This window comes from Diadema setosum, chromosome 19, assembly GCF_964275005.1.
Source record: "Diadema setosum chromosome 19, eeDiaSeto1, whole genome shotgun sequence".
NCBI classification, from domain to species: Eukaryota; Metazoa; Echinodermata; class Echinoidea; order Diadematoida; family Diadematidae; genus Diadema; species Diadema setosum.
The window spans coordinates 30,678,797-30,706,580 of NC_092703.1; the positions used below are offsets into that span (position 1 = coordinate 30,678,797).

The 27,784-nt window shown below is 39.2% G+C and overlaps 1 protein-coding gene across 1 annotated transcript; it reads right to left on the reverse strand.

Moving 5' to 3' along the window:
• Window positions 1-4,870: 4,870 nt before the first annotated feature.
• Window positions 4,871-27,784, reverse strand: LOC140242804 (T-complex protein 1 subunit theta-like). The gene is made up of 14 exons (XM_072322560.1): window positions 27,722-27,784; window positions 20,144-20,314; window positions 19,212-19,343; window positions 18,559-18,628; window positions 17,461-17,589; window positions 16,843-16,904; window positions 16,280-16,417; window positions 15,641-15,712; window positions 13,500-13,673; window positions 12,187-12,274; window positions 11,450-11,565; window positions 10,752-10,988; window positions 9,532-9,651; window positions 4,871-8,903 (listed from the first exon to the last, which is right to left on the reverse strand). The coding sequence occupies exons 1-14, from the start codon at window positions 27,779-27,781 to the stop codon at window positions 8,832-8,834; spliced, it is 1,641 nt and encodes a 546-aa protein (XP_072178661.1). The 5' UTR covers window positions 27,782-27,784; the 3' UTR covers window positions 4,871-8,831.

Below are 27,784 nucleotides of genomic sequence, written 5' to 3' on the forward strand. Positions count from 1 at the left end.
TTGGTGTATGGATACCGGGTATACAAAATGTATTTATTAGCGAGTCGACGAGCTGGGCGCTGTGTCCTTTACCATGAAAATGCCACTCAAGTCTTTAATATGTGACCCGCTACAAGAAAAGGATCCGAAAGTAGGGGGAGGACAATCTTCTGAAAATGACATGATATTATTCCCTTGCTCTTCCACTTTAATTTCATATATAACATGACTCATGAAAGTACTCTGTTGCGGAGATATCAATGATTTTATTAGCGCATATCGAGTGGTTTAGGAAATCAGCGTTTGGAGAAAAACGCCTTCAAAGTTTTTCTTCTGACGCTATTATGATCAAGGGGAGGCAAGACAGTTTTCACCGCTTTAAACAGTAGAAGGTATGCTCTTAGCAACCTCTACGATGTTCATTCAAGCTTAGCGCCAGCGGTCTACACAAGACCAATCAGTAACCAGGATGCCACACACTGACCAATAAGATCACTCCCTCGTTGCTAGGGGCGGAGCCTAGCTGCAGTTCCAAATCAAAATCTTCAGACACGTTTCTGTTTTGTTGAAAGTCGGAAAATCATGGCCCAGAAAAACGCTATTTTCTTGCCTTTCCTTTGGCCATCTAGCTTCGAAATTTCGGCAGATGATAGATGATACATTGGACTACTAAATTATGCAAAACTTCAGAAAACCTATAGTTTTGATTGATTAACAATTTTGATGATTTGACTTCAAACTCGATTTTCTCGGCTCAGCCATCAGTGACTTTAGGATCCTTTTGTTGTAGCGGGTAACATATTTGCTGCAAACAACTGGTGAGCGCATTGTATTCATGAAATGTTAATTTTACTATACAAATTTAAATTTGCCAAGCTAGGGCTATGAATTAGATGCAATTGAGAAGGATGAGGTACATAACCCAATTCTCCAAAGGAACAGTAGTGGTTAAGACTAATAAGGGTCTCACTACAGCGATGTACGGGACTCGATTCCGTCGGTCTATCTACCGAGGAGAGCCGATAATGTCAAAAAATGAAAGACTCCTCCACCCTCTAGCTCTGGACAGACGGATCTTTCTGTTTCGGATGAGTAGACCTCCCAAACATCTCTTGAGTCTTAACTGGAGTTTGCGTAGAGGGTGGACTTTCAGAAGAGGGATGAGAAGAAAGGGTCTTCAAATAGAACACGTTTAAACTTGTGGGGGGGGGGGGTCATTTTGGGAAATGGCAGATGAAGGAGCTCTAAAACCTTTTTGGCTAGTTCTACCCACAGTTTCAGAGTTGAACTCTTCACTTTTAACTCCTTTAGTACCGGTACTTAGAGTCACATTTTATCTGGAAGAATTCTCACCGACACTGTTGAATCTCAACCATGTCCATGTCATGGAGTCTTCTTAATTTCTAATCTTAGCCATGGCATAAGTTGAGCCAGCGCCAGATTCTAGATTTTCACAAACATCAAAACAGTTTGACTACCCCCCCCCCCCCCCAAATCCAGATGATGCCAGTTGATTATGGGAAATACGAAGTAATACCATGGAAACCTCTCATCGTCCGGATTTTATATTTAGGCATGACTCAATACTTTATCTAGCAGTCCTAACGTTTCTCCCACCCACCAGTTACCAGCTCCCGACATAACTAGATTCGTGAAGATGTTGCTTATGAATACGCCAATTTTACGGGGCGGGGTAAACTTACCAGCAGCAGTTCATCAAATCACCATCTGTTCTGTGGCCAGTCGATCTACAACTTGACACTAAATGACGGATGAAAGTTCAAAAATGATTTCATCTGCTGAAGAGTCGATCTTCTCGGTCACGTCAGCTGTGACAGCAGGCAACCACCACTTGTGTAAACTGCATGCAACATCCACTGCATGCGCGATAAAGCGATGGATCCTGGATGGCTGGCTGGCGCTGTGTGTACCCGTAGATAGCCTCCGCATTGTTTGTACGGGTGTGTGTTTATCATGCAGCCGATGCACAGAGCAAGCATCACGAAACCGGTGGTCTGTGTGGTCGTCTAGCCCAATCTCCTGGCTAAACAAGCCAAAAGGTGTGAGCCTTCGGAAAAAGCATGCCCAATCTACATGCACAACTCGTGTATATTGTGAGATACCATGGCTTACACAGACTGAAAAGTGGGCGATTTATAAGTAGTCATCACCATGCAAACGATGTCAGCTGTAAGTTTGTTTACATGACCCCAGCTGCCCTTTTGCAGCAAGCTGTTGCGCTCTCATATGCACCATCGAGAAAATATAGAAGTTACGATCGAGAAAATATAGAAGTTACGATAGTCAGTATCTGGCCCGTCTCGGTAATAATATTTTGGTACTAAGTACAATTTTGTATGTCGAGCTTTCATCAAATGTTGCGAAGATGTGATTATGCAGCGAAAGTTATGATGCAGTTGTTTGTATATTTTTATCGAATGGTGCATATTTTTTATCGAATGGTGTGTATGAAGATATGATAATGAAATGAAAGTTGTGACATATAGGGACCTATATCTTTTTAGGTCAAGGGCTCAAAATATGTTAACAGCTTTTTACCTAAAATCAAAGAAGGTCAAGGAAACAGTAAAAACATCAAAAGCTGTCATTTTCTTTCTTTCTTTCTTTTTTCTTTTTTTCTTTTTTTTTTCTTTCTCTCTTTCACAGATCATGTTCTTTTTCTCTTTGACAGTGATATGACCATCTGACTGGTCTAATTTTCATATTCAGTGAATTGATTCATCTCCACATGGGCACATGAATATTCACATATGTCACAGGGAGTTTCTGAACTAAAGCAGGACTTTCACTGAGCACCTGGGAAATATTTCAGCATGTCATCCGTGGACAACTTTCCAAAAGGCACTATTCATGAAACATTACTAAATTTAATATTTACCAAAGAGTAAAGAAACAAGAAATAGACAAAAGAAAACATGGGAGTATAAAGTTATATCTTTCAGAGTAACAATAGACTGGGATGAATTTTGCATATATACTTGAATTGAAATTTTCAATATGTGTGTTTTTTGGTTGTTTTTTTTTTTTTTTTTTTTTTTTTTGCTTTTGGCATGAATTTGTATGAACTCAATGCATGTACGAATTACAGTCTGTATATGATCAAGCAGCATAAAAGTGAGAGGACTACTATTTGCCGTTTGTGTGTGTGTGCGTGTGTGTGTGTGTGTGTGCATTTGTTTCATTGTGGATGTGATATTGACATTATTGAACAAAATTTGAATAAAGAATACAGTGCATTCCCATTATAAGAAACGAGGTTACAACAAAACTCTCATTTCAACAAAGCACAGTGTATAAAGTCAGATTCCAAAATTAGTATTAATAGCTAGGATATCTCTACATATGTTATTGTCTGGCTACAACAAAACTTTGATATAACAAAAGAAAACTGCCCATTCCAAGGACTTCATTATAATGGGAGTCACCAGCACATAACAAGTTAAAAGTGTGTGTGTGTGTGTGTGTGTGTGTGTGTGTGTGTGTGTGTGTGTGTGTGTGTGTGTGTGTGTGTGTTTTGTTAACTGATCATCCTAAAAAGTTTCACCTCTGTTGATTACTGCTGGACATCTCGACCAACCTAGCTGTCATGATCTCTTTTAGGTAGGTAAGCTTGCAAATCATCATCTCATACTTTCTCGGCAATCTTATTCTTCGTCTTCTTTTTCTTTTTCTTCTTCTTCTTCAATTAAGTGCAGCTTCATGCTTGAAGATTACACGCTGTATTCATCGCACAAGATTCAGTAAAGGGCGACATGCATTATCAAAGGATCAGGAAATTTCATGCTAAACACATGCTACCAGTGACAATTAAAGGGATCGTATAGTTTTGGTTGAGACTTAACTTCAGGTATTTATCATTTTTGTTGAGATAGTGAGAAACCTCTCATGAAATATGAATGAGCATGTAATTCCAAGAGTGATTCAATGTTTATTTGATGAAAATTGGTTTTGAAATGGGCGAGATATCCAAAACAGAGCGATCCTAATAAAGTGTGGGACCCACATATTATTACGATTGTTTTGTTTTACCTTGTTTTTTTTTATGTTTCAACTATTCCAAACCCAATTTTTATCAAATAAACATTGAATTCCTCTTAAAATGGTATGCTCTGCACTATTTCATAAGTGTTTTCTTGGTATCTCGCAAAAAAAGTTAGAGCCCAATTTTCATCTCCGCCAATACTGTACTATCCCTTTAATGGATGTTAGCACAATATTTTCCTATTTGTTCATGCACAAAATCATGTTATTGGTCATATGCGTAACAACCACATACAACCCCTTTTCCTATTTGTAAGTCGTGGCTAGGTAATTACAAGTTGACACACCCACACAATTTTCCTTCTAAAATGTCATTCAAAGAAAAGGTTGAAATCTAGTCAATTTGTGTGCATGTCAACAACAGACTTGTGACGTAATGGCATTATGCATCACCTCATCAAATTTGCATATCATCAGCCGAGAACCAGAAGGGTGATATTGCATTTTAAGATTTGAGCGTAAACAAAAGTTATCATGAAACAAAAACTTTATTTAATCGAAAGTGGATAGATTTATAAGCATTGTTCCAAATATAGGGTAAAAAAAGTGCCCTCGTAGTTTTAATTTTCAACATTTTACTGAAAACAAACATGATTTGAAATTGACACCTTAAGATGAATGTCCTGTGATTTGTGCTTATGTTTATGTTTGACGTTTCTGTATTATTTGTAAGACTTGAAGTGAAAGGAATTTCCAAATGGACAACACAGATGAAATTTATATTCCTTGAATTGAAACACACACACACACACACACACACACAGCCACTTGCAGAAATACACGAATTCTCTAACATAATACAAAATGGCTCGGCAGCAGACATCAGAAGTCATCTTTTGATCACAAGCTAATGTGAATTTACTGACACTCTTGGTACTTTTCTTCTTGTTTTTCTCTCACTTTTTTCTTTGTGATACAGGTACAGAAAGCAGACACAATACACAATTCAAACACTTCACTCTATTAATACAAAAATTCAAATTGCATCACAATATCACTTATTGTACATACATACAATATGCCACAGAGTACCAAAGTGTGATGTCATAGCCATTCATCGCCATGGAAACTGGTTCTAAACAAGCTCACCTGACCAGAATATGTGCGAACACTATTGTTGCTAACCATGTTCACATCAGCAGGGGCCCGTTGCATAAAAGTTACTATTATGGTAACTTTGCCATCCAATGGTAACTTCCATGGAATTCTTGATTTTGATTGGCTGTTGAGTATTGTTGCCATGGTAGTTACCATTGGATGGCAAAGTTACCATAATTGTAACTTTTATGCAACGGGCCCCTGGTTCCAACCACAAAAGACTGTGACATCATCACTTCAGTCCTCTGTACCCCATGCCTCCTGAAACTTTCATCCAGTTTCTACCTTCTCTAAAAGACAATGACAACTTCTTCCTCGCCTCTTTTAAAGAACTTGAGCTTGCGCACAACTGTACATAGATTCAATTTTAACAACCTCGGTTCATCACGGTGATATGTTAACATAATACTTGGATCCATTCAGTTCTTTTCCATTTCAAGTGATAATTCCAGAAGAATTGGTAAACCTGCGGTGAAGCATGTGGACTTTAAAAGAATACTGTAAGTATCTACTCTAGTTGGACAATATGACCCTCGACATTTAAGATGACTCTTAGCATCTAAAACTACTTTTCATGTAAAGTTAGATACAGCCTTTTCCCCTGGTGTGACTGAAATGAACCATCATTTACAATGCACATGTGGGACTACATGTTTATCATGCATTTCTTACACTTGGTACATAATGAAATACTTTATGGGGTTGCTCTGATATTGATAGGCTGACAAGGGTAGAAAACTTTGCATCACAAAATCTGCATGTGATCACAAAGCTTTGAACATGGCATTTTGTGCTAAAAATTCTGTAAAGTCTGCTTTATGGCCATTGCAGATCAGAAAGACTTCTCAGACATTCACACCCCCTTCACCATCCCGATCTAACAAAGAATTATTTGGTCACCTCTCTTTGTGGTAATGCATGCAACTTTTTCAACACGTGTAGGGAGGGGCATACATGGGCCAAAAGTGTCCTCTACTTGGGTGGCTTCGTGAGGTAGACATACGACTGTAGTCAACACATGGTTACAATACAAAATATTGATAGAGTGGGCCTTTCAAGACTATCTGGACACACCAGACAGGTGTTCTAAATATTCAAAGATTTTTAAAGGGAAGTCCAGAATGCTCTCTTTCAGAACTTCAGATACAGAGAGTCTGAGTTATATATTGACACAAAGTTTGCTTCCTATGGCACGATGATAACTTCTGGAATATCTGCAGGAAATTACATGTGATTGAGAGTGATGGCTCCTGCTGCTACGATATGACTTTTATGACCCACAGATGTTGTGGATTACTGCATGGGGATGAATTATTGAATTTGAAGGGATAATATAGTTTTGGTCCAGATGGGGCTTCAGGTTTCCAACATTTTTTGTTTTTGTTTTGTAACATAATGAGAAATGTCTTATGAAATATGAAAGAGCAAAAAAATTCTTAAAGAGGAATACAAAGTTTATTTGATGAAAATTGCTTTTGAAATTGCAGAGATATCCAAATCAAATCGAGCCTAATAAAAGGTGGGACCCACCTTTTAAAAGGATTGCTTTGTTTTACTTCTTTTTTGGATACCTCAGCCATTTCAAAACCGATTTTCATCAAATAAACTTTGAATTCCTCTTAGAATTGTATGTTCTTTAATATTTCACAAGTGTTGTCTAAATATTTCACAAAAAAGTTAAAAGGTGAATCCCAATCTCAACCAAAACCGTGACATCCATTCGAAGTATGACTAATATGCATGATACCCTCAACCTCCAGAAATGATGTCATGACAATGTTCCAACTGACACGCAGAGCGAATGTAATTCAGCATTATCATAATGTCAGACTCACGGGTCTGAGAGACACAAATCTCTCATTACAATGTTTGGGGAGATTCCACAAAAACTGAAGTTCACAGCTCTTATCTTCCCCCACTACTACTGTTTTTGAGTGAGAAAACGTTGCTATTAAAATAACTGGTAAAGAAACTTCAAAAAGAACAGATGTACAAAATCATGCATAAAAGAATTCTTGTCTGGTAGAAAAAGCAAATTTGATTATGTACAACAAATTTCATGTGAGTGCTGAAAAGAAAAAAATAAATATATCATAGGTGTTAAAAGGAAACCACGACAAAGAACAACACAGTCAGGAGAAAAAATTAACCTCAATGTCTTTAAGATACACTTAATTTTGATCTTTGAAATGAAAGGCAGAGGCAACAGAAAACTAACATCAAAAGTTTGCTTCAGTATTGAATCAGCAACCTAATGGAGTGTAAAAAAGGCCAGCCAAACTGCATTCTGCTGACTTTGCGTACTAGAACACAGTATTTCACTAGCTTTTGATATAGTCATTTTGCATTGCTGCTCCTCATGAGTGAAACCAACTCCATAGATTAGCTGCTCCAGTGCCCATCTCTCTACGCCACTGAGAAACATTTATAATGCCACATTTTAAATCTAGCCTTATCATCTAGGATATATCACATGCATGTCTCATGTTGCGGTGAGAGATATCGGCAAAACTCATATCTCACATTTTATTCCAGGAGTGATCAGTCAGAAGACACAGATAATATGTACCACGACGCATCTTAGCCTATCACAAATTGACAGTGCATAAGAAGCAGACTGGAAAATCAAGGAAACTACCAATACTTTTGCATCAGATAGATTGCCAAAATCCGTCAATGTTCTTGAAGAAGGGGAGGCAGACACCGTGCATAAAATAGAGATATATGGTGCTCTTAAGTGCGAGGTTGTTTGTCACAACTTTTTACCACAAAATGATTTGTCATATGGCAGACCTAGCAGGCGTACCCATTCAACAAAATAATTGTGGATGTGCTAGGTATGGGTATTGTGCTTTGAGACACTAACGCATCAAAATAGCGTCGGGAATGGCATGTCTGATAAAACACTTTGCACATCTTCCGAGTATGCATTGACTACTCGCGAGATCACAACTGGTAATGTTTCAAACTTAGTGATCTGTCACGACCCATTACATGGGCAGTATTAGACAATGCATGACACAGATAATTATTTAGTACACGTGAATCGATTAGAAATTTATGCTCTTCACGTCGGGAAGGGGTCACACATCGCCACGTCAGAATTATTTCTAAATTTTGGAAGTTGATGCAAAACAAGAACAGAGGAAATATGCCAAAATTTTACCCTCAAAATCTTGAATTCCCCATCAAATGTGGACCTTATTGCTATGCCATTGACATCAGTGGTCCAACAAAAATATTGTCTGCTGTACACACGCATGCGTGCCATACGAAAACAGAAATAGATACATACGTAGCATGTATACACTACTATAAAAGCTGTTATTCTCACTACAGTACCATTGAATCTTCGTGAATTTCGCGAATCACTGTTGGGCCGCAAATGTAACAACACACGAAAATATTGCCACCTGATCTTGATGGCATTAAATTTACCGACAGACACGAGTGCACATGCGATAGCCTCGGTGTCAAATCACGAAAATAACATCTCGTGAAAATGTCTGGGACCTCCTCATTCGCAAAAGTATCTGTGTGTTAAAATAACAGCTTTTACAGTAATCCTCCCCCATCCCTTTTCATCAGCACAAACCAAGGAGAAATTTGTGACAGAAAGAATACTGAGGTGGGGCGGGCTAAGACTTTCCTTCAAAAGAGACATATGGGAAATTGTTCTGCGTTCCTTGTTGTTAGTCATCGTCATTATCTGCTCCTCCTGGCTGTCTGACCTTTGGACCTCCGGCAGGCTTGGCCATGATGATCTGGAAATAAAATGTGACAAGAAAGTAAAACAAATACTTTCAAAAATGCTCCAATCCGATTCTAACTCTCTTAGTTGTGTATGCAAATATTGGTTGAACCCATCCATTACAAAAATTATTTTGACTGCTTGTCAATGCCAACTTGAAAATATTTTGATGATAGAATGTTATTTACTTCCTTCTAAACCTCAGAAAGAAAAACAAGGTGACATACATGTATCTGTATGAATATGAATGTGAGAAATATACCACAAATTTATGCATTCAGATGTCTTTTATGTGATCTGAACAATCAGGGGCATTTAATTCTGAAACTCTTGTCAAGGCATAAAGTATACAATATGCTGCAGATGGTCAGGGGGCATTTCATGAAGCATTCTGTCAGATTTTTTTTTTTCTTCTTTCTGACAAAGTGCTATAAGCTATTGAAATCCTCGCATCTGATTGGGTGAGAGCAAATTTGTCTGACAAATTTGTTGGACAGAACGTTTCATGAAATGCCCCCCTGACTTGCAGGCAGAGATATAAAAAGGACAGATCAACAGATCATAGCCTGACACACAGACAGACAGACAGACCGCAGTACATCTAAGCAACAGAAAATGTTACGATCAAGTCAGCCCTTTACCTGGTCCACCCTGAGGACAGTGATGGCTGCATTGGTGGCCAACTTGATGGCCCAGTACTTGGTAAGGAAGGCATCCCAGATACCCGCCTCCACCACATCCTTCACCTCGGCCCCTTCAGCCTGTAACAAAGATTACAATCATATTGAAAAGCATAAAATCAGCAGCATTAAATCCTACTCTTAGTAATACTGTTACCATGCTTTTAAAACTCTGTAAATGCTTATGGTGTTACTTAGAGAATTAAGTTGTGACAGACTCATTCTTTTTTTGATTTTAATGCTTTGAATGGACATTTTGGGACAAGTCCCTGTCATGTTGAGAATTTCTGGAAATACTGCTCGAATGAAATCAGTCAGTGCTGTACTTATACACATCAAATCAGCAGCATTCATTTGTACTCATACTAGTACTGTTTTTAAAACTGTAATGCTTAGCATGGTGCTACTCAAGAATAAGGTTGTGACAGACTCATCTATTTTAATGCTTTGAATGGACATTTTGGGACGAGTTCAGGCCATATTAAGAATTTTTGGACATACTGTTTAAATGAAATCAGCCCATGTTGTACTCATAAACATCCAAAGAGGGCTTGCTCCACACATGTGACTCGCAAACTAATAGGAGCCAGATAATTGCACTGAATTGAACTGAACTCGATTACACTGAATTGGACTAAGCTAAACTGAACTCTTTGAATGCTATACATTTGCATTGAATTGAACTGAACTGAATGACTATTGAATGAAGCTGTCTTGCAGTGAACAGAATCTAGACTTTCGTTGTGCACTGTGGAAGTCATTCCATTTCATCGTCAGTTGAATATGACGAAAAGAAGCTGTGAAAATCCAAATATATCGCATTGAATTGAACTGAATTGAATGACTATTGAATGAAGCTCTCTACTAGTGAACAGAATCTAGTATTTCGCTGTGCAATGTGAAAGTCATTCCATTTCATTGCCAGTTGAATGTAAAGAAAAGAAGCGGTGAAAATCCAGATAATTATTTGACCACAATTATTCCTGTACAGCAGACTCCAGTTATAAAGAAGCCCTCCAGACCGGCACTTTTCTTTCACTATTTCGAAATTTTGTTACAACTGAACAAATAAACAATAAATATACATAGAACCGATAATGTTTTGACCTGAATTTTAATTTTGTTGCAACCGAAATTTTGTTATAACCGTGCTCATTAAAATGGGATTGCACTATACTCACATCAATGTCAAAGCCGACTCCCTTCTGTCCATCTTGGTGGGCAGCGTACAGCTTGGACAACACTTCTGTTGCCTTGACACCAGCGTTGTCGGCCAGCGCACGGGGTAACGCCTCGAAGGCCTGGGCATACTGTTTAACAGCATACTGGGCCAGGCCAGGGATGGTCTCGCTGTACGAGGACAGCCGGTGGGCAAGCTCTATTTCAGTTGCCCCAGCTCCTGGCACAAATCGCTTGTCCTTTGGAATAGGGGACAAATATGAGGCACATGTTTAAAACATAAAGAAATTACTATTCTTTTTTTTTCCCCCCAACTCTTTTTATCTTGGACAAATATTCAGCTCTTAAATTTATTTCAAATTAGCTACTTGAAATACTTTTTTTAAATGAGCATCAAAGCATGTTTAATAGGCTTCTTCAGCAAATTAATCCAGAAAATGCAAATCTTTGTGATATTGATGTACAATCATATTTAGAAGTGAATGGAGCCCATCAGACTAGATTCAGGAAATATTAGAGTAGCTGTCATAATGGAATAATATAAAATTAACAATATTCACAGCATGAGACTTTCGCAAATTGTCACTGGCGTTCATTGCATTGCGTAGAGAAACACTTTTGCATATCTTGGCTCCTCACAAAATTCGTGAAAGTTTCATGCACGCAAAAAATTTCTGGTTTTATAGTATTGAGGAGTCACCTTTGTCAGGGCTTTGAATGTATTAACACCATCATCAACGGCCCTCTCAATGTCGTCCATGATGTTGTCTGTTGACCCACGGATGACCACAGTTGAGATGGCATTCTCTTCAGACTCTGGGTTGGGAGGACAATGCAATGCTGGACAATAAAACTTTGGGGATTTTTTTTTTTTTTTTTTTTGGTAAGGTGGGCAATTTTCAATTTCGACATACACATTTCTAACAAAGCTACAGCATGAATACATCCTTCAAATGGGCATGTGCTGCATGTTGTATCCATGGTGAAGACACTGACCTCGGGGTGAGAAATTACAAAATTTAAAGCCAGACATGGACTGGCTTACTGGTGTATTCAAATTTCTTTGCATTTTTGTTACGAAGAAGTTGCAACTAGTCATTTTATTTGGCAGTTACTACTAAGTACATTTACAAAGTAAAATCAAATTTGCATGCATATGCAAAAACATATGCAAATTATGCATATATGTTGATTTCTTGTGTATCAAATATACAGCAATGAACTTCGCTGCAAAGGAGCAACCTTTGTTACATAGGCGTTGATATTACGCGAGTGAAATTGTCTATTCACTCAACATCCATTGTCAAATGGCCAACATTTCAAATTTACAGTTATCAGTTATCAAATTCACACTCTCAAATAGGGGAATTTTACCTGCGATACCATCCAAGAATGCACAAATATACTAGTAACCAACAGCATGTTATGGACACTGACCTTGCTTGAAAATGATGACAGGCGTGTCGCCGACTTCATCCATGAAGACATTGTCACAGTTACCCATCTCTTGTGATGTCGGTGGGGTCTGCAAAGATTTGGGAGAGGGAAAGACAAGAGCGAGCAAAAGTTTAGTCTCAGCTCTGATTACAACTTGCAAGCCACCTACGACTTTTGTATCAACACATGGAGAATGTAACAACAATGTAAGTGTAGTGCAACAAGGGCAAAATGGACTTTCATACTCAAAATCTTTTGAACTAACAATGTCAGTACCAACACATAAGGCTACGATGTGCAAGTTTATCATACATTGTATTTCGGTGACACAAATTCACCATAGCGAAAAGATATGCTTGAAAATGCACAACTCTGGTAAATGACTAATGCATTTACAACATTCAGTTACAGCTCTTCCTGTGGACTGCATGGTAGAGAGTATTCCATTATTTGTTGCTTTCATAGTTACATCAACCATCCAAGTGTACAGACATCACTGGCATACTAGTTTTTTTTTTTCCTTAGTAACTTGAAAATATCTTATTCAATTACGCAGTAAACGAAGCACACCAAATCATGTTTTATGCATTCATATCAAAGTTGGTTTTACATATACCATAATTTATGAAATCGAAATATGATTCAGAATGGCAATCTCCCATCAGACACTGCTGTGTTAACACTACTGTGTAAACTATCCAATATGTGCCTTTGAATGTTTCTAGAACAGATACATGTATATGGCGCTATACAAATGCTGTGGATCATCATCATCATCATCATCATCATCATCATCATCATCATCATCATCATCATCATGTGTTCACTTCTCCGTTAGACATTCACGACATCAGCTACCCATACAATAGGGACATTCCTCTTACAGCGTATGCACTTGATTGAGAATCTACCAGCAAAAATGATTACAGTCACATTGACGATATCACAAGCACAAGCCTAACAGAATGGTACAGCACCTCGCACAAATTTTCTAAGTTTCTTTCCACTGGCCACACAGCAGGAATCCCGTACAATAAAAGTGGAAATTTTTGCAGCAGGGGAAATTTTCATGCATTTTGCTCAACCAGAAACTAGCATGAAAGTAAAAGATGTAAGCAAATATTTATGCTTGCTACCTGTACCACTGACTGTGTAATGTCTTGATTCTGCAGAATTACACACACACAAAATTCATCTCACATGTCTGACGTGAAATATTACTCACACGAAAATAGCCACTTTTATAGTACCCTTTCTATTAAAGCCGCGAAATGCTCTCCCTGAGAATACAACACGAAGGGGAAATGGCTTACCATGCGGGGGAGTACGGTTGCTCCCACTGTCCTGGCCAGGCGTCGCACATCCCACTTGGAGTTGAGTCGGACCACCATCAGGTTGTGCTTGTTGAGGAAATGGAGAGCCATGTCACCTACTTTCCCTCCTGACACCACAACATTCACCCCGGTATCTGCAATGGCTTTGATTTGCTGTAGGAAGAGATGATGGGGGGGGGGGGGGGGGGAGGTATTCAAAGTACAGTGAAACTACAGGTAGGCTGGTATACAAATAAATACATGTTAAACTGTGTTTTTGAAGAAAAAAAAATTAGCCTAATATCAACTTCAGGATAGTCACAACCCTATGTGTTGGAATATTCATAAGTTATAGAAGGTGGATAATTTTACTGATGCCCGGCCATGTAAAATTAATTATCTGTTTAACAAAAAGTGACATGATTTAAATTCCATCGCAGACATTTTCACAAGATTCCTAAAGGCCAGTACAGCTCCAAGTACAATGAACTGCACCCACAAACAATTGCAATGCATTTGTAATGCACAGGATCTGCAGCTGAGCGCAGATGACAGGTCTTTAGTATTAGTCGTCACTAGTGTCTTGAGAAGAGTAAAGCTGGGCCTTTAGGCAAAATAAAAGACTGGTCACATGATGCCTCTCATTAAATCGTTCCACTATGATCTATATCACCATTTTTATGCCTCCGCCAACGAAGTGGCCGGAGGCATTATGTTTTCGGGTCGTCCGTCCGTCCGTCCGTCCGTACGTCCGTCCGTCCGTACGTACGTCTGTACGTCCGTCCGTCCCGTTTTGTTTTTTGTCGATATCTCAAGAACCGTGTGGTGGTTTTGCATCAAACTTGGTATGAGGGTATATCCTTGGGGGATGATACTTTGTGTGGATTTTAGGGTCACAGGGTCAAAGGTCAAAGGTCACAGGTTATTTTGTGAAAAAAAAATTGAAATTTCATGTTTTTCTCCATATCTTGCAAATGGTTCAAGGTATCTTCATGGAACTTAGTATATATGCTTGTACCGATGGGCAGTGATTATCTAGGGAAGTTTGGGGTCATGGGTCAAAGGTCAGGGGTCAAAGGTCAAGGTCAACTCCTCAAAATATAACTACTTTCCTTATATTTATGCAATGCCTGAAGGATTTTTTTAAAACTTGATGTATGCATGTATAACCCAATATATATTCTGTGGGAAGTTTCTTGCCAAAAGGTCAAAGGTCAAAAGGTCAAAGGTCAAGTGAAAGTGCTAAATTGCACTTTTTCCTCCATATCTCAAAAATAACTCAAGGTATTGTCATGAAACTTACATATTTATGCATGTTCTACCTAACAGTGATTCTCTTTGGAACTGTGGGGTCAAAGGTCAAAGGCCAGGTTTCGATAATACTATTTTACCATTTCATACTGAAATTATACTTTTTCTCAATACCTTGAAAATTACTCAATGCATAAACTTGTAAAAGGGTCCAAAGTCAAGTGAAAATCATCAGTTCCCCCAAATACCTGCACTCTGACGTTTTAATCATTCATCCAATTGAACCTAGTTCTAGGAAAGTGAACATTCAGCACATTTGTGGCAAACCTGTCATTTTGATATTTTGCCAATTGTGTGAAACTGTCATCACACATTGTCAAGACATTGTACTATAGACCTATTAGGAGAACCATGTATTATGGCGGAGGCATACATCAGTCGCCGTAGCGACATTTCTAGTTTAATCATGTGACAATGGAAATCAAGGGTCACTGAACCTTCGAAACCACTTCTTCCTCATACCACGGAGATTTGAGTAAAACAACACTGCATCTCTCATTTTTTTTCTCTCATTCAAATGAAGACAGCCAAGTAGTAATGCATTCTTTTGTAGACATTGGTTTCTACTAGCTCACTTATAATATCAAAGTTGCAATCTGAATACCTCAACTTGAAGCTCAACTTGCATTTTGTAATTTACTGCTTGATAAATTGTAATGGGATGAAAGAACGGAAGTGAAACAAATTGTGTCGCTTCAAATCAACATCTTTCTTCGGATGTTGGAAGGTATAAACATGTGAACTTATGGCTATGAACTTCTCCACCCTGAGCAAAATGAAGCCAACTGATGAAGGTGACACTCAAATACATCAGAATTTGTCATACTCACATTTTCCAGAGCATTTTCCTCTCCTTTACTGTAATTCATCAGCTCAGCAGCAGACTTTATTAACACTGTCCCCTGGAAAAAGAGTACACGAAGATCAAATGATGAACATGATATTAACATAACAGGTTATAAAGAACTTGTGCCTACATTTTCATACTATTATAGTCGATTCCAGGAAAGTAGCATCATAATTGTTACACAAATTTTTGTTTTGTTTTTTCATCGAAGTGACTACAGGGGTAATTCACACATTTACCCCGAGACACATATCTTAAATGGTCATACAATAATTTGGAAATTCAGCTGACAAATACCACATCCTTGTTTCTGTGTTGCTGATAGCAGAGGTGGGATTATTTGGAGAGCAATGCTCAGATATTTATACATGAAAGCAGGTCTGTTTGAATGACAGAATACATCAAAGCAGTAACAACAAAACATTTTGGTGTTTTAGCACATGACATTGCTATCATTTCAGTAAGACTAGTAACGGCCAATTTGAAACACACAAAATCATGTAAAGCAAGCTGTTGGTTCTGTGCCAAGCTACTAGGATTATATCCTCCAAAATTGACCACTATATGACCAGCATGACCACTGCAAGTAGTATGTCTGTAAAGGCTTTCAAGATCTCCCCACCTTGGTTTCTGTGTGTGAGGAGTCTACAGGGCAGGAGTAGACAGCAATCTTGGCCTTCTCGACCCGGTTGATGGATCCCTCGACATTCTTCTTGAAGACCATCCCCTGAAGGACTGATGACCCGAGGATTCCCGAGCCCTGCAGTGGCAGAAGTAGAGAAATTGACCAACAGGCTCACGCTATTCAAACACGACATAGCCAATGCACTGTCTGGACCACTGGCAGAATAGCACTGTGACTAACAAAATTGTTGTATTTGCAGAGGAATTCAAACTTTTATACAAGAGTGTGAGAGAAGTAGGCCAAATGGAGTTTACGTACATAAATGACATGCACCAATAATATCTACACAGCATGGAGCAAAGGGTGTTTTGTATCACATATGTTAAATAGGTGAACAATGTTTCTCCCATTTTTACAACTCTCACATCAAACTGGTAGGAGAAAATCTGTTCATTAGCACAGATACAATCACCAAACACCCTTAAAGTTAATAACAATGGGAGAAAAATAAACTGTTTACAAAGTAGAATAGCAGTATAGTATTTGACTCGTGAACTCACCAAAATTTTTGTGACACGGACATTGTCGACATTGAAGGTTGCCGTCTTTGACAGTACTGATGCTGAAGGAAGAGAAATGCAGATAATGCACTTAGTTTAGCTCAGTGTGGGGCTTATTTATATAGCCTAAAGGTGTGATTTTCTTTTTTTTTTAAATCACACCTGTATAGATTGCTGTCATTATTTGCACCAAAATTACATCAAACACTTCGCAAATAAGAGGAACTTTAACAAACTTTAGGATTTGACTATAACCACTGATAATCACATAATCGCTTCTAAATTGAAGAGTCTGCTGCCCCATCATGGGTTATAGCTTTGTTAAGAATGAGTTTGATAAAAGGTTAGCTAGAGCCTTGACATTTTAACACTATAAGCCCAAATTCAATCAGTTCATCTGTGATGGACATACCTACATGTACATATATCAGGTTTCAGGCTCCATACAGATACCCTTTCTTATTCTGAAGCTGCCAAGGTAATTAATAAGAAATGATCAAACACAGATGGACACAAGGAACAGACTGAAGATTGAAACGATTCTTGAATTTACTCCACAGTATAGGCCCTAGGAAGAGAAGGAAAACAACTATGTGTGTGTTCATGTTGCCCACTTACAACAGGCCTGGGAAATAAGCTTAGCAAGGAAGTCTTCGTTGCCGTACTGCTTGCTCATGACAGCTGTGCGGATTGCCTGGGTGACTTCTTCTAGGTTCTTCATGTCCTTCATGGACCCACACACGAGGTCTGTACAGAAGCATAGAAAACAGGATGAAAATTGAAAGCGCTAATAAAATGATTATGATAAACATATCACATTCAATTCTTCTATAGCACCTGTATCAATTATATGGAGTAGTTCCGCATTCAGGTAGAACTTAGAAAATGTGATACATATATTTTTCCAAAGCAATATTTTGAAATATGCATTGCATATGTGCCTACACCAAGAGTGTACAGACTATGTGTGCTCTTGTGTGAAGTTTCATGCAGACGACTTCATGAATTGTGGATTGAATAAAATACAACTGAAGGAGCTTTTCAACCCATACATATGTCGCAGACAGACAGTACTTTTCTTTATTCTTTCCCTGTCTGTACACATTATCTTTATCATTTACATTTGGCAATCTATCTTTTTTTTTTCAATTTCAATCATATCATTCATCACAGACACATTAAAAATATTGTTATATCCATAAACTCTAGCAAATGATAATTCCCACTATACTGTAACTGGTTACCAGGTATACAAGCAATTGAAACCATAATCATATGTTATCTACCTATCCATAGCTTTTCATATTTACAATGTAAGTCTGATTTTCACTACATTACTTTTTTATTATTTTTTTAACATTGCTAGGAGAATGAATTTCTGGACTCTAATCTAGACCCTGCAACATTGGACATAATGACTCCAAATCTGCCTGTGTAATCTGCGTATGCTTTCATATACAAGCATATTAATTCACACACTGTGTGTAGGCAAGTTCCATTTTGATACATCTAGCTGTTTTCTAGTTGTTGCAGTTACAAAAGCTAAATTTTCAGTGATCACATGGACAGAAACACCAAGATGTAGATTGCTACCCCCCCCCCCCCCAGCACCATCTGAGGGAAGGCAACAGTAAAGAAGGTGCTTTGCAACTGCAAATAAAGACTGAACACTAAAGACATGAATGGGTCACTGTATAAAAGCAGACTTGTTCTCACCTGGTAGGATTTCTAGAGTCTTTTTGAGAGCGACCTCATAGCCTTCAATCACCTCTGTTGGTGAGAGACCCTGAAAAGAAAAGGGAGAAAAACATATGGGCTTTACAATTTGTCAAGTTCTTTAAAGATGGAAATTTAATGACATTCCCATGAAGTCAGCTTCATGCTTTCAGTAGTTTGTGAATATGTATTGCTGAATTGTGGGCATTGCACCATTCATTTCATACATTTACAAGAGGATGAACTCGGAGTCATTAATTATTCCCATATTCTTTTCTAGTACAATAAGCAATGGATGAGTAGAGAATGAGTCAATTATGTAACATGAATTTGGAGAACTTATCACATTCACCGTTGTTAGAGTCTCCATTTGAAATTAAGGATATTCATTATTTCTTACTTCAAATGGGTGTTAGAGTACTTGCAGAAAAAAGTTTGAAAAACATCAGAAACTCACAACAATAAATCTGAAGTGCATTAATTAAACTGAACATTTCAATGCCTTAAAATTGTCACAAAAAAAAGAAGAAGTTTAATTTCAGATTAAACTCTGAACACTAACATCCCTGTTCAAATGATTCTGTAAATATGAAACCGGATAATCATGTTCTTGTGTTTTACTTAGTTTTGTTCTGTCTAAGTAATTCACAAACCATTCTAAGGATGTCCTCGGCATACTCCAGGAGAGCCCCTGCAAAGACCATGACAAAGTTTGTGCCATCGCCAACTTCCTGCTCCATCTGTTGAGAAGCAAGCACAAGCATCTTGGCTGCCGGATGTTGGACCTGTATCAGAAAAGCAAGGAGGTAAAATGAAGAGGAAGCAGATTAGGATGAGTAAGAAGTGTGCCTGTAAAATGTTACACATCAAAAGCATATCACAGAATTAAAAAAACAAACAAACAAACCAAAAACAATGTGCCTCTATATCATCAATGTCTGTAGCTTTTACAAGAAAAACGTTCAGACAATTTACCACTGGAGAAAGGCACTGAGATGCTGAGTTAATGAGCTTGCATGCAAGTTTGGTTATAGACATCATCAATAAAATAATATTATTATATTCATCAATACAAACATCGTTACTTTGATTACAAGCTCATGATTATAATCACCTTTCCTTCTTTTCCTTGATCTGCAACTTGATCTGCAGTATCAAAACTTACTTCCCTTCTATTCTAAGAACTTTGTCATCACTTTGTCATCACTGCTACAACTTTGGATATAAACATTACTACCTGAATCATCACCCTAAAAGGTTCTAGACATTTTGCTTGTTGAGCAGCTACTTCTTACAAAATAAAAGGGATTAACATCTGGGTCCTGTTTCATACAACTTGTTATCAGTGACAACTGCCACATTTCTATGACAAGTTTGCTCTTAGCCAATCAGATGCAAGGATTTCAGTAGCTTATAACAACTATGACAACTTGTCACTGATAACAAGTTTTTATGAAATGGGGCCCTGATCTCAAAGAAATGCTTTTTTTTTTTTTTTTTTGGCCATGATATAGTATCCTGGTTGATTTTAAGAAATATGCACACGCCTTACTTGGAAAATATATCTAAACTATTTTCTCCTCACCTCCAATTCCTTGAGGATTGTGGCAGCATCGTTTGTGACAAAGAGCTTCTCAATGTGATTGATAACCATCTTGTTCATGCCATTGGGGCCATATGCAGACCGCGTCGTCTCCGCCAGCTCCTTGCAAGCACTGATATTGCGGTAGATCGCTTCTTCCAGACCTTGGTAGTTCTACATGAGAAATGAAGAGGTGAATCACAAGTTAAAGGTACAGTTTACCATTGGGAGCAGAGATTTTAAAATGTTAGAGATATCACATTTGATGCATATGTGTAGGTCAGTTGTATCACAAAACATCCTCCCACATGAAAATTTCATAATAAAGCCTAAAATACAAGGAGATGTCACTATTTTCCCGACTAAACCATAACGGTAAACCGTGTAGTCTGACATCATCTTTATTATAACTTTTTGTTCACATTTTGTATATTCACAATACTTAACATTGATTCTACCGATTTAGATTTTTACATTGGTTGTTTATATCCTTAACTCACATTTTAGAACTACAGTTTGAAGCACTATAGCTGGGTTTTTGTTTACAACTTGCGTTGGGCAAAATCCTAACTGGATTCAATTTGTCGTTGAATGTACTGCTTCATCTGCCCAAGGTACTTAGTGGTGGCATAATTTTATATTGAGAACAGTGATGCATACAGGCTGTACTGCCTTTATATTTGAGGGACCTTTGGTATTCAACATAAAAAAATTTCAGCTCGTAACGTTACAGTAGATTCTAATAGGTGTCCAAAACATTGACAGTAGATAGGCTCTACTGTACATTGAAACCATCACCCCTCTATTCACAGCCTTGTGTGTAAAGAGCGAACTTTCATGCATGAGACTACGCGCAGTGGTTTTGCATTCTTCACTGGGGATTTGATGTTAAAATATTACTGAAAAAACGTTAATAAACAAGATCAACACCAAAACAATGATACCAAATTAAATGTCACATAGGAAAAGCATTACGTGCCAATAGAGGGTAGGGGTGTTGGTTAACACAACTGAGCGCGTCAAAAGAACCCATAAGTAGGGTGTCTGATCGCACACTGCTAACCCTCGACCAAAACGCGCCCCTATCTTATAACACGCATGTCCCATAGAATGCAATGGAGCCGCGCGCCTACGCTGTTTTGACCCAGCATTTTTGAGCCAAATTTCGCCTTTATTGCCAAATCCCCAGACCATGCCATTAACGAATCCTGACAAATTTGGTATCATAAGAGGAAGTTTTTCTCCATTAGAACGGCGGTACATGAATCCGACGATAAATTGATGTAAAAATCGATAGAAGCACATCTATCCCCATATCTCAGCGTCTGCTTCGGTATTTGTATCGCCGTGAGACATGATAGTAGTTGAGGACATGCTGAATCCGTTGGTGCCGCTAGTTTTTCGCTAGCTCCACGCCTAGGTGTGGGGATATCGCCTTGAAGATACCCCTTGCAATAATTTTTTGGTCACAGCGATCGTTTTAGGCGGGGCTTTGTATGCAAGAATCCATAGTAACTTCCGCGCGAAGGGGCTATAATGCATATGTAAATTTGATTACGCATCGCCGTCTACCACCACATGGCCTCTGCGGTGTGTGGGGATGGATCAAGTGTGCATGCGGCGCGTGCCAGATGCTGCCAGCAAAGATCAGAGCTACCTCTGTGTGTGTGTCACTACGTGTGTATGTGTATGTGTTGTGTATGATGTGCATATCACCAGGCAGGAAACTGGGCTGTCGCTTGCGATAGCTCCTACAACACGCATCACATTAGCATGCACTCTGTACTGTACATATCGGATACAGTCACACTTACAAATCACGTACGTCTTGCAAAACAACCATACTCTATTGAATTTCTGTCTATTATTATTAGTTTACTTGTGGATTGGTTATGATCTTATCGTTGTTCATTTATATTTCGAAAGTGCACCCGCGATGCTCGAGTCACTGGCACTATTAAAGCCGAGAAGTCGGTTGTGAATACAATCATGTCCGCTTAGCCAAGTGCGAACGAAGTAGGCCTTAACTAACATTACTGTGGTGGTAGCGGCAGCGGTGTATTACGAACACCCGATCGACAAAAAGGGCGTGCAAAAGATTTCGGAAGACTCATATTTGGCCATTTTTGCATGTACGAATAGTGGTAATGTGGCATCAATTCCAAGCCTGTGGCTGTAGAGGTTGTAGCTTGTACATTTCACGCGAGCTGCGTGCACCTGCTCTCGACAATCGACTGCATATTTCTTCGAACCATGCTCGCCATGCCGGCTGCCCTGGCCTACAATCGCGATGCTCTCCGCTCGCTCGATCGGCTCCCCGAATTTTACCGGCGGGGCTGCTAGCTGCTGCTAGCTAGCTGCGCCTGCATGTACGCGGGGTTCGTACGTACCGTGTTGTAGGGCGCTCAATACGGTACATGTGAATCGAATGTAAACTGAATACCGAGCACGTACGTACGCATGCAGCGCACACAGGGTATGACAACACATAGGGGGAGTGGCTTCTGCGCTTGTTAACGCGTATTTTCTAACCGCTGTACGCTCATTATCTGATCGCTGGAGATCCACACGCGAATGCAGCTTTTCGGCGTTGTTTGCAAACATGATTTGGGTCACATTTTCATGCGTGCTCGTAAAAAAAGGGGGTGATATTGCTGTGATTTCAAAGTTAAATTTCTCAAGATAGAAACATCATTTCGCCATGAAATTTGAAATATGTCTTAATGTAGGGTGTCTGGTAGATTTTTGCAAATGGAGAAATACAAGTCATTTCACACTAAAACATACATATCCATAATGTCCATAGTTAACATAATACATGTGCAAAATTTCTCACCATAATCATGAATAATGGTGAAGTTATGAGCAAATAAAAACAGGGTATTTTTCATCCTCACGCTGTCAAAACCTTGGCTAAAAAGTGGGTCGCGAGCGTAATGAAATTCACTGTCAAGCGCACTCCAGTGGGCGGTGCTATTCACTGCGTTTATCACATTCAAAGCGCGCGTGTAGCGCCGTAACCACGAGTCATGGCGTGTAACTACGTGTCTAGACTTGTAGGCCCCGCCTCGCTTAGTTCGCTGATGCTGTTACTATGCTGACAAGGGTATCTTAATCGCTATTTCGCGGGTTTATCCTGGGGAATAAGCGAAAAACCAATGCTATTTTTGGATTCAGCACCATTGAATCCTCCTACACAGGTATGGCCAGTTTCACAGTCGGACGGAACAGCCGAATTATAGCGATGTTTAGGCTTAAATCTGAATTTAGGTAGCAATACGTCTTGATATCTAAACTCGGCGTAGGACGAGAAGAATGAGACCACCACAAGCTTTCATATGATACCAAATTTATGCAGCTGTCATTTGTATGACGCACCTCTTGACCCCCGGGAAATGTGCGTCATGGTCGCGTCAAGTACCACCAATTTGATGACGCGTGGTGCCGTCACGGGAGCAAAATGTCCGTCACAATACTGACCCATTATGTGCGTCATAGTCGGTCATTTAACCAGTGTGTCAAAAGGTTCGTTAATGGGACCGTCATGTAATTTTGCGAGGCTTCTTGCATGGGGCATGGTATCCCTCCGTAACAGAATAAAACAAACTCGCGATCGCGAGTCGGCCGAATTCACCGGCTCCTGGAAACGCGAAAATGACACAATTTTCAATCAGTTTTATTATAACATACTGATACTCACTTCATTCTCGTATGTCTTCTTTTTCTATCTGATGTCAGACTAAAGGTCTTTTCAGAAAGTTTGAGTACAAATTTGCTCCAAAACCACACTACCAAACACGATTTGTGATTAAAATCATCACATACAGCCCGCGGCATCGCGAAGCTCGCTATCCTTCAATCGCATTCACTGTAGTGTAGCATCGACCGTCGACCGTGGAACCTGCAGCAAAACCACGTGCGTGATGTCGACCATGTGGTACATGTATGTACATACAGTACACGCGTACATACGTATACAGAAGGCGAGGCATGGCAGAGGCCAGGCCCCAAAACACATACAAACGATTATGGAACTATAAACATTACTGAGAGTCTATTAAAACCTGCATTAACTTAAAATAGTAAATTCTATTTAAACACTAGCCATATAAACCATGTACCTAACTTGGGTTTAATAAGGTTCGTGTTTAAATAGGCAGGGGCTTCAATCAAGCTGTTTTCGAATCGGGGAAGGGGAGGCGGGAGGTTACGGAAAAAATTACTGTGGCCAGGCCGTAGTTTCGCGAAACTAGATAGTTTGCCATAGCAACGTGTATATCAAAACACGCGTTTCTATGGGATGTCCATGAACTAGGGAACGGTTTAGAGAAATTCGAAGTCATTCGAGGTTGAAGTGGTTTTTTCCTACGCATTTTTGTTGTTGTTGTTGTTGTTGTTCATATCTAAAAAATTCGATTTCTTAATTTTTTTCAACTGGTATTTGGGAGTCTTGTAATATATTTAAAATGTTGATAGAAATTTCTGAATATATTCAGAAAGTACGCCTAGGCGCCTACTGTTTGGATAAACGGTAAATATGCAGTCTACGTTCGATACGAAGAAATCATTACGTCTTTCACGAGGAAAAACATACAAAACAAACAAAAAACACCTACGAACGAATGTTGATAGCCAAAACTTTGATAAGTAATAAGCAGTTATCATGAGCGTGAACTGAAATTAATTGTCATGATTTTGTTGTCTAACCAGGTGATGACTGCATCTCATTGAACCTACTCGTAGTGAATTTCTCTGGGCATACGAGACCTTTTAAGTATTTCTAGTTCAGTTGCATTTTTAATTGACTGATTAATTGATCTTTTTTTTATTGTTCAGGGAACATAAGATATTCGATCAAGTACATTGTATTCGACTGTTTGATGTTTCCTACTATGCGCCAAAAGAAAGGCTATAGAATCACGATATCTTTGCAATGATTCCTTTAATTTAACTAATGAGCTGGTTCTTCGATCGATATTTCCATGATATTTACACGCTGTTTATTCCAGTGCGCGCATTCTTCCGTCTGGCACGCACCTGGGTGTGGCACATGCTTTTGTGGAAATTTCCACAAGGGGAGAGGGGTGGGGTGTCAAGTTTCTTCGAGCCGAAGAGACTGCATGTAAAACAATCTCTTCGCTCTAATTTATTGTCATTCGTGCTTTCCCCTTATTCTTTGCTGATATTGAACATTTAGATTTAACTTTACGAAGGTTGGTAGCACGTGGTTCTATTTTGTTGTGAGGTGTATGTAATTTCTTTTTTTTTATCATTCTTGGAAAGGAAAAGAAGAGTAAGGGGGAAAGAATAAGAGGGAAAGTAAAATGGAACGAACGGCACGTACGCTCAGCATTCACAGTAAGCCGTCTTTTTACACCAGCATAGTTATCATCATCACCATCAGACATCACTCAGACCATTTTAGCCTTTTCCTATCAACATTAAGAAAAATAAATAACAAATACAAAGTATCAACACCTCCCAACAACACAAATATTTAGAAAAGACAACACACGGCACACTACAGCGGCTGGTATCAAACTTCGTCGCTTCGATTCGAAAAAGTATTGCAGCAAAGCGGAGAAATCGCCGTTACGAAAATAGCAGTGCGAGACACTTGAAAGAATTACGTCAAATACTTCAAAGTATAAAGGGAACGGATAAAGTGATATAAAATGGAAGAAATGGTACCAAACGATGTGTGAGAAACGACAGTGGAGAACGGTAAGTTTAGTAGTAGGCTTAGGCCCTAGCAACGGTTTACAGCACCGAAAGCTACGCGAAAATAAGGTGAAAATAAATACACATTGGAAACTCGGTATTGCGACAAGATCCTTAGGATCAAGTCAATAAACGATACAAAACAAAGGAAATCAATTCATTTTGACCGGAAAATAGTTTGTTATAAGTATTCTGTTGTATGAGATCTCCTTTGATAGGCCGAGAAATACATCGAGCTCCCACGATACTCGGGAAAGACAGTTCGAACGCTTTTCACCTGCACATACTGCAGTGCACATCAATACACGAACAGAAACTCACCTCTTCCTTGCAGAAAAATGATGCAATAACGTTACAAAAAACACACACAACACTCTAAAAATCATTTCATACTTGGGAGGCAAGGGACAAGCGGATGAAGAAGAAGAGAAAAAGAAGCAGACATTGCACAACGGAACGCTTCTACCCCGATTCGAATCGAAACAGGGTACTGAAGTGTAGTGGCAGCTGGCTACAGTGTGCAGCTAAGCTACTATACTAACGCTCCCCAGCCGCCCACACTACATGGGGATACAGTACCACGGCGATCGAAGTAAACATCCAGGGTCCGTAGGCGACAGGGATTCACGCGGGCGAAGTTCCGTTCGGTGTACACAGTTCGCAGGCAGCGAATTGCGTGAGCGCACACAGAGCTCTGCAGCATTCCAGTCTGGCACGTACTGCGAATAACATGTGCGTCAAGGGTCAGTCATTTTCACGAAAAGGTGCGTCACCATTTTGACTGGTTAATGCGTCAATGTCTCATAGAGGTGGGTCACTTTTTGTGACGGAGGGTACGTCATGGTACCTAAAAGGTATGACGCACATTGGTACTTTGACGCACCTATCCCGGGGGTCAAGAGGTGCGTCATACAAATGACAGCTGCATTATGGAGATTTGTTCCCGGGATAAACCCGCGAAAATGCCTGAAAGGTGATTTTAAGCCAAAATTGTGGGTCCACTTTTTGACCGAACGCGCGCCCTACGTTTGCCCATTGCCCAACACGCACTGAACGTATCTGGTAGTCGTAAGTTTATTTGAAAATGCTAGCGCTTTTGCATTCAAAATGTGACTTTCGTGATATTATTTAGTTTCGAAGATAATATGATAGATTTCTCTTATTGTAAAAAATGTTTTGAAGTAGTTTTATGTTCTGTAGATGCATATAGAAAGACCTAGAAAATCTAGGTCAAAGATGACTCGTGAACTGGCGACTTTTGCGTGAATTTCGAAGGGGATGACAAAGTGCATCGCGCTACCGACACCCTACTTAATGATGTAATTCTCTTTCATATGAAATAATTCACGATTCGTTTCTCACAGAATTTCAAAAGTTACAAAAATGCTCCAGACACCCTACCATGAGTTCGAAGAAGTTATCTTGGAGCATTTTCAATAGCGCGCTTTTGAATTCAGAGTTTTTTCTTTAATTTACATGTGAGTAAAATTTCAGGCAAATTGTGAGACATTTTAAGCTAAGTATCTACTGAAAGAAAAACATTAGGGTGTCGATGTGTGGACACCCAACTATACACTCGGCTAGCTAGCAAGCCACTCTCTTTCGATACACGTAACATTACACTATCGACTATCGCAATAAGTATACGGTCACCCACAGCCCAGTGACAGTGTGCTGCAGTGACATGTAGCATGCATGTGCATAATGCGAGCGATACTCCCGGCCTGGCAACGGCACAAAGCCGTCGACTTTCAGAGCGTATATCATATCTCCTTAAAACATCATTTAAAGATTCCCTTAGACAAAAAATGTGGACCACGATGTTAACGCCATGATTCTCATTCAAACAAAACGACTCACCTTAGCTCCTTCTTTCAGCATTTGGGCAAAGCCCGGGGCACGAGGTATATTCATCGCCATCTT

What these genes read in the sequence shown, in the direction of transcription:
- LOC140242804 (XM_072322560.1), bottom strand. Translation starts at nt 27,781, where the DNA reads ATGGCGATGAATATACCTCGTGCCCCGGGCTTTGCCCAAATGCTGAAA. An exon ending in CAATCCTCAAGGAATTGGAG is followed by an intron (nt 19,344 to 20,143) that starts GTGAGGAGAAAA and finishes TTTCTGATACAG; the next exon opens with GTCCAACATCCGGCAGCCAA. An exon ending in CTGTCCTCAGGGTGGACCAG is followed by an intron (nt 8,904 to 9,531) that starts GTAAAGGGCTGA and finishes TTTTATTTCCAG; the next exon opens with ATCATCATGGCCAAGCCTGC.